This window comes from Rhinoraja longicauda, chromosome 1 (assembly GCF_053455715.1).
Source record: "Rhinoraja longicauda isolate Sanriku21f chromosome 1, sRhiLon1.1, whole genome shotgun sequence".
Lineage (NCBI taxonomy): Eukaryota > Metazoa > Chordata > Chondrichthyes > Rajiformes > Arhynchobatidae > Rhinoraja > Rhinoraja longicauda.
The window spans coordinates 10,606,229-10,620,294 of record NC_135953.1 but is presented as its reverse complement, the minus strand read 5'-3'; the positions used below and the strand labels follow the sequence as shown (position 1 = coordinate 10,620,294).

Sequence of the window (14,066 nt, the reverse complement as noted above, 5' to 3'; positions counted from 1 at the left end):
AGAGAGAGAGAGAGAGAGAGAGAGAGAGAGAAAGAGAGAGAGAGAGAGAGAGGAAGAGAGAGAGAGAGAGAGAGAGAGAGAGAGAGAGAGAGAGAGAGATGAGAGAGAGAGAGAGAAGAGAGAGAGAGAGAGAGAGAGAGAGAGAGAGAGAGAGAGAGAGAGAGAGAGAGAGAGGAAACAGAAGAGAGAGACAAGGGAGAGAGAGAGAGGGGGGGGAGAACGAAATGGAGAGATGAGAGAGGAGAGAGTGAAGGAGAGAGAGAGAGAGAGAGAGAGAGAGAGAGAGAAAGGTGTATAAATACACCACTCCCTTGGCAGTTCTTTGCACCTGTCGCCGCAGGAAGCTGAAGAGGAGGTCTTCCCTCCCCGCCTCTCCTCTCCTCTCCTCTCCTCTCCCCTCCCTCCCTCCCTCTCCCCCCTGGAGGATTATGAACTCAGTGGGTCTACCTGACCGCCAACATTCAAACACGACCCACCACCACGACAGCGGCGCCAGAAGCGGGCAGCAGGTCTCCGGCGAGATGGCCGTGTACTGCGACAAGTACAACATGTACCACCAGCAGAACCTGCACGGGTCGCAGAGAGCGCCCGGCTACTCTCTGGGGGAGTACCAAGGAGCAGGCAACCCGTACCTGTGGCCCAACACGTCCCTCACTACCTGCACGGCGGCTCTACGGGCTCATTCGTGTCCCCTTCCTACGGCGGCGGCCACAAGCACCAGTTCCTGCCCGCCTCCCCGGGCTTCCTCCGGCACCGCCGACCTGGGCTGGCTCTCACTCACCAGCCAAGAGGAACTCCTCAAGCTGGTCAGACCTCCTTACTCTTACTCCGCGCTCATCGCCATGGCCATCCAGAATGCCCCGGAGAAGAAGCTGACATTGAGTCAGATCTACCAGTACGTGGCCGAGAACTTCCCCTTCTACAAGAAGAGCAAGGCGGGCTGGCAGAACTCAATACGCCACAACCTGTCCCTCAACGACTGCTTCAAGAAAGTGCCCAGAGACGAGGACGACCCGGGTAAGTACATGCAATACAGTCAGGGGGTATGGGGAGAAGGCAGGAACGGGGCACTGATTGAGAATGATGGCAGGACTTTCATATGAAGAAAGACTGGATAGACTCGGCTTGTACTCGCTGGAATTTAGAAGATTGAGGGGGGATCTTATAGAAACTTACAAAATTCTTAAGGGGTTGGACAGGCTAGATGTAGGAAGATTGTTCCCGATGTTGGGGAAGTCCAGAACAAGGGGTCACAGTTTAAGGATAAGGGGGAAGTCTTTTAGGACCGAGATGAGAACGTTTTTTTTTCACACAGAGTGGTGAATCTGTGGAATTCTCTGCCACAGAAGGTAGTTGAGGCCAGTTCATTGGCTATATTTAAGAGGGAGTTAGATGTGGCCCTTGTGGCTAAAGGGATCAGGGGGTATGGAGAGAAGGCAGGTACGGGATATTGAGTTGGATGATCAGCCATGATCATATTGAATGGCGGTGCAGGCTCGAAGGGCCGAATGGCCTACTCCTGCACCTATTTTCTATGTTTCTATGTTAATACAATTACAATACAATACATCTTTATTGTCATTGTACAGGGGTACAACGAGATTGGGAATTAGGAAGGAGATAATAGGCAATAGACAATAGACAATAGGTGCAGGAGGAGGCCATTCGGCCATTCAAGCCAGCACCGCCATTCAATGTGATCATGGCTGATCATTCTCAATCAGTACCCCGTTCCTGCCTTCTCCCTATACCCCTGACTCCGCTATCCTTAAGAGCTCTATCCAGCTCTCTCTTGAATGCATTCAGAGAATTGGCCTCCACTGCCTTCTGAGGCAGAGAATTCCACAGATTCACAACTCTCTGACTGAAAAAAGTTTTTTCCTCATCTCAGTTCTAAATGGCCTACCCCTTATTCTTAAACTGTGGCCCCTTGTTCTGGACTCCCCCAACATTGGGAACATGTTTCCTGCCTCTAACGTGTCCAACCCCTTAATAATCTTATACGTTTCGATAAGATCTCCTCTCATCCTTCTAAAAGATGAGGAGGAATTTCGGTAGTCAGAGGGTGGTGGTGAATCTGTGGGAATTCATTGCCACAGAAGGCTGTGGAGGTCAAGTCAATGGAGATTTTTAAGGCAGAGAGATAGATAGATTATTTGATTCGTGCGGGTGGCAGGGGTAATGGGGAGAGGCAGGAGAATGGGTGTGGAGAGGATGTTTCCACTAGTGGGAGAGTCTAAGACCACTAGGCATATCCTCAGAATTAAAGGACGTTCCTTTAGAAAAGAGATGGGGAGGAATTTCTTTAGTCAAAGGTTGGCGAATCTGTGGAATTCATTGCCACAGAAGGCTTCGGAGGTCAACTCAATTGATTTTTTTTTTGAGGCAGAGATAGATTCTTGATTAGTACGGCTGTCAGAAGTTATGGGGAGAAGTCAGGAGAATGGGGTTAGGAGGGAGAGATAGATCAGCCACGATTGAATGGCGGAGTAAACTTGAGAGGCCGAATGGCCTAATTCTGCGCCTGTCACTTATGAACTTATGAACTACACGAAGGTCGCTCGGCGCTACCGTTCGGTGCCGGTGTTTGTTACGACTAAACAATGGGGACAACCTTTTTCGTACGGTGGCGGGTATATGGTACAAGCTGTCAGCGGATGTGCAGGAAGGAACTGCAGATGCTGGTTTTCAACGAAAATAGACACAAAAGCTGGAGTAACTCAACGGGTCTGGCAGTGCCTCTGGAAAAATGCAAAAGGTGACGTTTCGGGTCGAGACCCTTCTTCAGACTGAGAGTCAAGGTTAGGGAGAAACCATGGATATAGAAGGTACATAGAAACATAGAAGCTTAGAAAATAGATGCAGGAGCAGGCCATTCGGTCCTTCGAGCCGCCACCGTCATTCAATCTGTATAAGAAAATAACTGCAGATGCTGGTACAAGTCGAAGGTATTTATTCACAAAATGCTGGAGTAACTCAGCAGGTCAGGCAGCATCTCGGGAGAGAAGGAATGGGAAGAAGGGTCTCGACCCGAAACGTCACCCATTCCTTCTCTCCTGAGATGCTGCCTGACCCTGCTGAGTTACTCCAGCATTTTGTGAATAAATACCTTCGATTTGTACCAGCATCTGCAGTTATTTTCTTACAGTACTATGTGTCTTCTTTTAACTCAAAATACTCAGCGGGTCGGGCAGCATCTAGGTGGAAGAAGGTTTTACGTGAAAGTAAAGACAGAAAATGTTGGGTAGAGGTCAACATTATGGTCAACATTAACAATGATAATAAAAAGAGACACACAAGGAACCTACGGATGTTGGGATCCTGGACAAAGTCTGAAGTAGGATTGGCAAACACAAAGTCCCGGCTCAGAGCCCAAAAGTCGCCTCTTTGTGCACTCCAGAGATGCTGCCTGAGCCGCTGAGTTACTCCACAACTTAGTGTTCCACGCAAGGTTACAGCACCAGCATTAGTTCCTCTTGTCTGAAGAAGGGTCTCGATCCGAAACTTCCCCTATCCATTTTGCTCCACAGTTGTTGCCTGGCCAGTTGAGATCCTCCCCAGCAACTTTACATTTTGTTCATTGAAAAGATGGGCACAAATTTTAGTTTTAGTTTTCGCGATACACCGCGGTAACAGGCCCTTCGGCCCGCCGAGTCCGCGCCTTGACACTAAATGCTGGGGTTAACTCAGCCTTGTCGGGCCTTACCAGCACGTTGACACTATCCTACACACGCTAAGGACAATTTACAATTTTGCCAAGCCAATTAACCTACGTCTTTGGAGTGCGAGAGGGAACTGGAGCACCCGGAGAAAAGCCACGCGGGTCACGGGGAGAACGTACAAACTCCGTACAGACAAGCCCACCCGTGGTCAGGATGGAACCCGGGTCCCTGGTGCTGTAAGGCAACAACTCTACCACTGTACCGCCTAAATCTACAAGTTAATCTACCTGTGGATAGAGACACGGGTTAATGTTCAGAACGAATATTATTAGGACGGAGAGTACAAGAGACTTGCAGATGCTGGAAACCTTGAAGAAAACACAAAGTGCTACTTCAGCCGGTCAGGCAGCATCTGTGGAGGGAAATGGACAGAGGATGATTGTGGTCGGGATCCTTCTTCCTTCAGACTGAAGAAGAGTCCCCCGTCCCGTCCGCCCCCCCCCCCCCCCCCCACCCCCCCCCCCCGAACCGTCGTTTGTCAATTCCCTCCGCAGATGCTGCCTGACCCGCTGAGTTCCTCCAGCACTTTGTGTTTTATCTTTGGGTGGAAATATTCTCGCCTTGTCCACAATGTATCTAACATGGCTCGGGACCTCTTTAACGTCAATTCTCAACGTTCTCAGACAACAACCATAAGATCATCAGGAATGGAAGCGGGAAAAAGTCTGTTCAGTCCCTCGCTGGGGCAAGGGCTGAACTGGACTAGATAGAGCTCTTAAGGATAGCGGAGTCAGGGGGGCATGGGGAGAAGGCAGGAACGGGGTACTGATTGTGAATGATCAGCCATGATCACATTGAATGGCGGTGCTGGCTCGAAGGGCCGAATGGCCTCCTCCTGCACCTATTGTCTATTGTCTATTGTCTATTGACCAAGGCGGCACTGTGGGTCAGCGCTAGAGTTGCAGCCTTACAGCGCCAGAGACCCGGGTTCGATACTGACCTCGGGTACTGTCTGCACGGAGTTTGTTCGTTCCTGCGTGGGGTTTCTCCGGGTGCTCCGCCCTCCCATCACACTCCAAAGACCTACAGATGTGTAGGTTATTTGGCTGCGATAAAGATTGTAAATTGCCTCGTGTGCGTGTGTAGGATACTGCTAATGTAGTATAAGAAGATAACTGCAGATGCTGGTACAAATCGAAGGCATTTATTCACAAAATGCTGGGGTAACTCAGCAGGTCAGGCAGCATCTCGGGAGAGAAGGAATGGGTGACGTTTCGGGTCGAGACCCTTCTTCAGACCTAGTGCAGTCACGGGTGATCGTTGAAGGACCTGTTTCTCCCTGTATTTCGTAAGTAAACTAAACTAAACTAAACTCAGTCTGAAGAAGGGTCTCGACCCGAAACGTCGCATGTTCATTTTCCCCAGAGACGCTGCCCGACCCGGCTGAGTTACTCCAGCATTTTATTATGTCTGTCTTTTGTTTTACATTTCTTAGAGCACCATATTCCTGCTCTATTCTCATATCGAATTATCTTTATAATCGGCCAATCTCTGCTTTAAATATAGTCGGGGACCGTCATCATAGCCCTGCCGAATGATTCCCGTGAACCCCTTCAACAAACTCAGAGTCGAGGAGTCATTCAATGAGGAAACAGGCCCTTCGGCCCAACGCACCCACGCCAACCAAACTGCCCCACCTAAGTTAGGTCCCATTTGCCCACGCTTGGCGCACATCTATCTCAACCTTAGTAGACACAACGCGATGGAGTAACTCGGCGGGTCAGGCATCATCTCTGGAGAAGATGGATTCAGTATGGATTATTTTGTAAACCAGCAAACCTACATTTCCTCGTTTCTCTATCTCAATCTTTCCCATCCGTGTATCTGTCCAAACTAATTTTAAATGTTGTTATTGTTCCTTGCTCAACTACCTCCCCTGCAACCCTTCCGTATATATGTGACCGTCAGTGTGAAAACGTTACCCCCTCGTGTTCCTATTAAATATTTGAATTGACAATTCAACTCCCCTCCTCAAGAGTTGCTGCTTGACCCTCTGAATTATTCCAGCACCTTGTGCCTTTTTAAGGGAAACGTCTTACCTTGAAAAGTCGCGTAAGAACACAGTATCTTTCAATTAACCCAACTCTCATTCGTCTCGTCTAGAGAATACAGCTCAACCCACCAAATGTCACAAAGTGCTGGAGTACCTCATTGGGTGGAAAATGTGGAGAGGCAACGTTTCAGATTGGGACCGCAGCTTTAATTTACCCCAACACTTTGTGCCGCTGAGTTACCCCTGCGCTTTCGTTTAGTTGAGAGACTCATCGATCATCACCCGTGCACATTGATATCTGATCTGTTTGGATAACATGCAAAGTGGTTTCCCACTTTCCAATCCCGCACACTGGTGGCAATTTTACAGAGGAGCCAGTTAACCGACGAACCCGCACGCCTATGAAATGTGGGGGGAAACCAGAGAACCCCACGCAGGTCAGGTCACAGGGGAGAACGCACAAACTCCGTACAAACAGCGCCCGGTCTCTGGCGCTGTGAGGCAGCAACTCTACCGCTGCGCCTTCGTGTGCGTCTTTGTCAATCAGTATCTCCTGCCCACCGGTATCTCCAGACCATCGAACACCCGGTAGTTCTAACATACTGTAAGGGTGATCGATGGCCCGTCGGTGGGTCTCGGTGGGCCATCGATCCACGCTGCATCTCTAAACTAAAACTAAACTAAACTGGTGGGCACAAAAAGCTGGAGTAACTCGGCGGGACAGGCAGCATCTCTGGAGAGAAGGAATGGGTGACGTTTCGGGTCGAGACCCTTCTTCAGACTGTTACTCCAGCGTGTCCACCTTCGATTTAAACCAGCATCTGCAGTTCTTTCCTAACCTAAACTGGTTTCGTGAGCTACTAATGCCCTTGGTTGAAACATTTGTGTAATTTGTCATAGAGTCATAGACAATGGACAATAGGTGCAGGAGGAGGCTATTCGGCCCTTCGAGCCAGCACCGCCATTCAATGTGATCATGGCTGATCATTCTCAATCAGTACCCCGTTCCTGCCTTCTCCCCATACCCCCTGACTCCGCTATCCTTAAGAGCTTTATCTAGCTCTCTCTTGAATGCATTCGGAGAATTAGCCTCCACTGCCTTCTGAGGTAGAGAATTCCACACATTCACAACTCTCTGAAAAAGTTTTTCCTCATCTCAGTTCTAAATGTCCTACCCCTTATTCTTAAACTGTGACCCCTTGTTCTGGACTCCCCCAACATTGGGAACATGTTTCCTGCCTCTAACGTGTCCAACCCCTTAATAATCTTATACGTTTCGATAAGATCTCCTCTCATCCTTCTAAATTCCAGTGTATCCTCTCATCCTTCTAAATTACAGTCATAGAATGATACAGTGTGAAAACAGGCCATTCGGCCCAACTTGTCCACATTGGCCAACATGTCCCAGCTACACTAGTCCCACTTGCCTGCGCTTGGTGCATATCCCTCCAAACTTGTCCTATCCATGTACCTGTCTAACTGTTTCTTGAAAGTTGGGATAGTCCCAGCCTCAACTACCTCCTCTGACAGCTTGTTCCACACACCCACCACTCTCTCCCCACCCCACCCCCTCAATTGTTGCTCTGTGGTTCAGATTTAACGGCAGCCATGTGCGTTGGGGCAATAACTATGCAGAAATTTAAAGTTTAGATTTATTATTGTCACCTGTACTGATATACAGTGAAAATGGACACAAAGTGCTGGAGTAACTCAGCGGGTCAGGCAGCATAGAGAACATGGATATAGGTGACGTTTCGGCTAGGGACCCTTCTTGATTTGTTTTGCATGTTATCCAAACAGATCAGATATCAAGGTTTCCTTTTCCCCCGACTCTTAGTCTGAAGAAGGGTCTCAACCCGAAACGTCGCCTATTCCTTCGCCCCAGAGATGCTGTCTGACCCGCTGAGTTACTCCAGCTTTTTGTGTCGATCTTTAGTTTAAACCAGCATCTGTAATTCCTTCCTACACAGAGCAGATACTAAGTCTGAAACATAGAAATATAGAAACACAGAAAAAATAGGTGCAGTAGTAGGCCACTCGGCCCTTCGAGCCAGCACCACTATTCAATATGATCGTGGCTGATCATCTAAAATCAGTACCCCATTCCTGCTTTTACCCCATATCCCTTGATTCCTTTAGCCCGAAGAGCTAAATATAACTCTTGAAAACATCCAGTGAATTGGCCTCCACTGCCTTCTGTGGCAGAGAATTCCACAGATTCACAACTCTCTGGGTGAAGAAGTTTTTCCTCATCTCAGTCCTAAATGGCCTACCCCTTATTCTCAAACTGTGTCCCCTGGTTCTGGACTTCCCCAGCAACGGGAACATTTTTCCTGCATCTAGCCTGTCCAATCCTTAAAAAAATTGTATATGTTTCTATAAGATCCCCTCTCATCCTTCTGAATTCCAGTGAATACAAGCCCAGTCGACCCATTTTGTCATCATATATCAGTCCCACCATCCCGGGAATTAACCCAGTGAACCTATGCTGCACTCCCTCAATAGCAAGAATGTCCTTCCTCGAAGAAGGGTTCCGACCCTAAACATCACCCATCATTTTTCTCCAGAGATGCTGCCCGGCCCGCTGAATTACTCCAGCACTTTGTGTCTATCTTCGGTATAAACCAACATCTGCAATTCCTTCCTACCAGAGATCATACAATATCTGCTGTGTGGAGAGGAACTGAAGATACTGGTTTATACCGACGATAGACACAAAATGCTGGAGTAATTCAGTTACCCGACCATCTGAGTTACTCCAGCCGTTTGTGTCTATCTGCAGATCAGATATACCGTACGTAAATGCAATCATCAGACTCGAGTACAATAGGTGGAGGGGAAGATACAGAGTGTAGAATCTCGTTCCCAGCATCGGTGCGCGTTGGAACGCGTCAGTTCCATGGACATCACCAACACCATCGCCAAAGGTTAATGCAAGCTGATGTAACTAACACTCCCAACATTATGTAGGAAGGAAATGAAGATGCAGGTTTCAACCGAAGATAGACACAGACTGATAGAGTAAATCAGCGAGTCAGACAGCTTGTCTGGGGAGAAGTAATAGGTGACTGGACCATTCCAGTATTAAGGTCTGGACCATTCTTCAGACTGAGAGTCAGGGGAGAGCATATTCTTGCTATTGCTATAATAGCATATTCTTGCTATTGAGGGCGTGCAGCGTAGATTTACTAGGTTAATTCCCGGAATGGCGGGACTTATGTTGAAAGACTGGAGCGACTAGGCTCGTATACACTGGAATTTAGAAGGATGAGAGGAGATCTTATCGAAACGTATAAGATTATTAAGGGGTTGGACACGTTAGAGGCAGGAAACATGTTCCCAATGTCGGGGGAGTCCAGAACAAGGGGCCACAGTTTAAGAATAAGGGGTAGGCCATTTAAAACTGAGATGAGGAAAAACGTTTTCAGTCAGAGAGTTGTGAATCTGTGGAATTCTCTGCCTCAGAAGGCAGTGGAGGCCAATTCTCTGAATGCATTCAAGAGAGAGCTGGATAGAGCTCTTAAGGATAGCAGAGTCAGGGGGTATGGGGAGAAGGCAGGAACGGGGTACTGATTGAGAATGATCAGCCATGATCACATTGAATGGCGGTGCTGGCTCGAAGGGCCGAATGGCCTCCTCCTGCACCTATTGTCTATTGTCTCTTGTCTATTGTCTCTTGAGAGGGGAACGAGAGATATAGAAGGTACATAGAACAGACGAATGAAAGATATGGCAAAAAGCAATGATGATCAAGGCCGGGACCCTTCTTCAAACTTAAAATAATGTTTGAGGATCAGCTGTGATGTTAGGGGGAAAATGCTCGGGAGGAACTGCAGATGCTGGTTTTAAACCGAAGATAGACACAAAATGCTGGAGTAACTCAGCGGGACAGGCAACATCTCTAGAGAGAAGGAACGGGTGACTTGACAACGAGAGAGGATGTTGCTGAGCTCTCGTCGTAGAGAGGAGGAGAACTTCTTCAAAGTAGTCTGAAGAAGGGTCTCGACCCGAAACGTCACCTATTCATTTGCTCCAGGGATGCTGCCTGTCCCGCAGAGTTACTCCAGCATTTTGTGCGTCTATCTTCGGAATGCAGACTTGCCCGGGACTGTGAACATTTGTTGCCGTTGTCTCTAATCTAGAGCAGAGTTTGGGCGGCCCAGTTGCACAACACTGCGCCACTGCGAGGTCCTGACCTCGAGTGCTGTCTGGGTGGATTTTGTACGTTCTCCTTGTGACCGCGTGGTTTTCCTCCGGGTGCTCCGGGTCTCCTCCCTACGTGCCTAGTTTAAATGGCCTGGAATGGCGGGACTGTCATATGTTGAAAGACTGGAGCGACTAGGCTTGTATACACTGGAATTTAGAAGGATGAGAGGGCATCTTATTGAAACATATAAGATTATTAAGGGGTTGGACACGTTAGAGGCAGGAAACATGTTCCCAACGCTGGGGGAGTCCAGAACAAGGGGCCACAGTTTAAGAATAAGGGGTGGGCAATTTAGAACTGAGATGAGCAAAAAGAATTTCAGTCAGAGAGTTGTGAATCTGTGGAATTCTCTGCCTCAGAAGGCAGTGGAGGCCAATTCTCTGAATGCATTCAAGAGAGAGCTGGATAGAGCTCTTAAGGATAGCGGAGTCAGGGGGTATGATGGGGAGAAGGCAGGAACGGGGTACTGATTGAGAATGATCAGCCATGATCACATTGAATGGCGGTGCTGGCTCGAAGGGCCGAATGGCCTACTCCTGCACCTACTGTCTATTATAAGAAAATAACTGCAGATGCTGGTACAAATCGAAGGTATTTATTCACAAAATGCTGGAGTAACTCAGCAGGTCAGGCAGCATCTCGGGAGAGAAGGAATGGGTGACGTTTCGGGTCGAGACCCTTCTTCAGACTATTGTCTATTGTCTAACTATCAGTCAATTGGGATTAACTTTCTTTCGCAGGGAAGGGGAATTACTGGACCTTGGATCCAAATTGCGAGAAGATGTTCGACAATGGCAACTTTCGCAGGAAGAGGAAGCGGAGGGCTGATTCCAACCCGGGCGTGGGCCACTCGCTGGCCGGTAAAAGCCAGGACATGGCGGGCTTGCTGATGCCGGAGACTCCTTCCCTGTTGCTGGACGCGGCCTCCCACGACCCCGATCACTCGCGGGGCCCCTCCTCCGTCGCCTCCGTTGCCACCGACGAGCCGAAGCCCTGCACGCCTTCGTCCACCAGCCCCTGTGCGAACGCTTTCTTCAACGGCGTGGCTCCCATGACCCGGCCGATGTCCGCGGGGCTGGGCGGCGACTTTACCCAGCGAGGCCCCTACCTGACCTCGCAGGAGGCGGTGGACGGCACGGACGCCTGCCATCTCCACCGCTCTGCCTACTACAGCCCCTTCCCCGGGGCCCAGGCGAACCAATGCAACAGCCACTTCTACAACAGCTTCAGCGTAGACAGTCTGATCTACCCCAGAGATGGCGCTGAATCCTGAACCCCCCCCGTCTGAAGAGGGGACACCCCTCCCCCATCCATAGCCCCCATCCTCCTTGCTTCACTGTAATGCTGTCTTCAATATCTCACTCCTCCTCTACGCTCACTCTCTCTCCATCTCCACTCTCCCCGTTCCCTCTCTCCACTTCCACCCTCCGCCACCTTCCATCTCCCCAGCCCCCAGCTCTCTCTCCATCTCTGCTCTCTCCCCCCACTCACTCCACCCTCCCCACTTTCACGCTGTCTTCACCATTTCCATGGGTGTTCCCTCTATCCTCACTGTCAATCCACTCTCTCTGCCCCCACTCCTCCCCACTCCACACTCTCACTCAACTCTCCCCCATCCCCACTCTCACTCAACTCTCCCCCATCCACACTCTCACTCAACTCTCCCCCATCCCCACTCTCACTCAACTCTCCCCCATCCACACTCTCACTCAACTCTCCCCCATCCCCACTCTCACTCAACTCTCCCCCATCCACACTCTCACTCCACTCTCCCCCATCCACACTCTCACTCCACTCTCCCCCATCCCCACTCTCCCCCATCCCCACTCCCCCATCCCCACTCCTCCCCACTCCACACTCTCACTCCACTCTCCCCCATCCCCACTCTCCCCATCCCCACTCCCCCCCACTCCACACTCTCACTCAACTCTCCCCCATCCCCACTCTCACTCAACTCTCCCCCATCCACACTCTCACTCAACTCTCCCCCATCCACACTCTCACTCAACTCTCCCCCATCCCCACTCTCACTCAACTCTCCCCCATCCACACTCTCACTCCACTCTCCCCCATCCACACTCTCACTCCACTCTCCCCCATCCCCACTCTCCCCCATCCCCACTCTCCCCCATCCCCACTCCTCCCCACTCCACACTCTCACTCCACTCTCCCCCATCCCCACTCTCCCCATCCCCACTCCCCCCATCCCCACTCCTCCCCACTCCACACTCTCACTCCACTCTCCCCCATCCCCACTCCTCCCCACTCCACACTCTCACTCCACTCTCCCCCATCCCCACTCTCCCCATCCCCACTCCCCCCATCCCCACTCCTCCCCACTCCACACTCTCACTCCACTCTCCCCCATCCCCACTCCCCACTCTCCCCATCCCCACTCCCCACTACTCCACACTCTCACTCCACTCTCCCCATCCCCACTCCCCACTCTCCCCATCCCCACTCCCCACTACTCCACACTCTCACTCCACTCTCCCCATCCCTACTCCCCACTACTCCCCACTCTCACTCCACTCTCCCCCATCCCCACTCTCCCCATCCCCACTCCCCCCCACTCCACACTCTCACTCCACTCTCCCCATCCCCACTCCCCCCCACTCCACACTCTCACTCCACTCTCCCCACTACTCCCCACTCTCACTCCTCTCTCCCCGTACTGCCCACTCTCCCCATCCCCACTCCCCCTGCTCCCCACTCTCACTCCACTCTCCCTATCCCCACTCTCCCTTACTCCCCACTCTCACTCCACTCTCCCCCACCTCCACAACGCCTACTCCCCACTCTCCCCATCCCCCCACTCCCCACTCCCACTCCTCTCTCCCCATGTTCACGCCCCATGTTCCCCACTCTCCCTATCTTCACTCTCCCTACTCCTCGCTGCCGATCCACTCTCCCCGTGTCCACTCTCCCTACTCCTCCCTCGCTCCACTGTCTCCTCATCCCCGATCTCTCAGTTTTCACTCTCGTTATCTCTACCTCCATCATTCCCACTCTCACTCCATCCTTATTTTCTATCCGTCTCCATTAGAGTCACCAAGGCAGCAGGGAAACGGGTTCTTCAGCCCATGTCCATGCTTATCAAGGCTAGTCCCAGGTGCTTGCATTTAGCCCACATCTCCCTGAACCTTTCCTGCCCACATATCTGTGCAAATGTCTTTTGACAATCCTCACTTCTTGTTCTTCATTGCCACCCACCTTAGTTCCCTCCATCCATTCACACCCACCCCACCTTCATTCTCTCACCATCTCCAGTTTCACTCCATTTTGATTCCATCCGTCATTACTTCATTCCCTCCGTTTTAGATTCTCTCCCCATCAGCACCCGTTTTGTCCTCAACTCGCATCGAGAACCTCGCAGGACTTCCAACGTTTGCTCACACACCGTTCTCGCATGTATTTTACTGCTTGGGACAGAGATGCAGTCTGCTGTGAATATCCACAGCCAGTGTTGGGTCGAAGGGACTGAAAAGGTGCTGTGAACCAAATTACCTGCCAGATCACCTCCACAGGTGTAATGACATTCTGTAGTCGTGTGTGTGTGTGTGTGTGTATGTGTGTGCGTGTGTGTGTGTGTGTGTGTGTATGTGCGCATGTGTGTGTGTGTGTGTATAAATATATATATATATATGGCCACAGCTCCCATTGACCCCCTGTTTGAGGTTACTGGGGACTACTGACAATTGGCAGTTTTGTGTAATGTGATACAATTGAACGGACATTGGGCGAGATCGCTTTTTTTTGCATGGTTCTCTAGGAAGGAATGGTTAAATTTTCATCTGAACAATCGCAATAAGTGCTGGACTAATTCAACGCTGAGTTTGGCCAAATGAAAAAGAAGCAAAGTGCTGGAGTAACTCAGCGGGTCAGGCAGCATCTTTGGAGGACATGGATAGGGGACGTATCGGGTCAGGACTCTTCTCCTGAGTCTCAGTCTGAAGAAGGATAGAGCAGCCTCCTTACAGCCCCAGAGACCTGGGTTGGATCCTGACTGCAGGTGTTGTCTGTACCACAGAGAGTTTCTACTGTGACTGCCGTGGTTTTATACAAGTGCTCCGGTTTCCTCCCACACTCCACAAGGACCTACAGGTTTACACATTAATTGGCTTCTGTAAATTGCAAAGTGTCC

The 14,066-nt window shown here is 50.4% G+C and overlaps 1 protein-coding gene across 1 annotated transcript; it reads left to right on the top strand.

Moving 5' to 3' along the window:
- The first annotated feature begins 287 nt into the window (after positions 1–287).
- foxi2 (forkhead box I2) lies at positions 288–12,032 on the top strand. The gene is given in 4 exon segments (XM_078407029.1): positions 288–642; positions 645–748; positions 750–1,017; positions 10,663–12,032. Coding segments are annotated over 4 exon segments (1,119 nt in total). The 5' UTR covers positions 288–428; the 3' UTR covers positions 11,196–12,032.
- Positions 12,033–14,066: the final 2,034 nt, after the last annotated feature.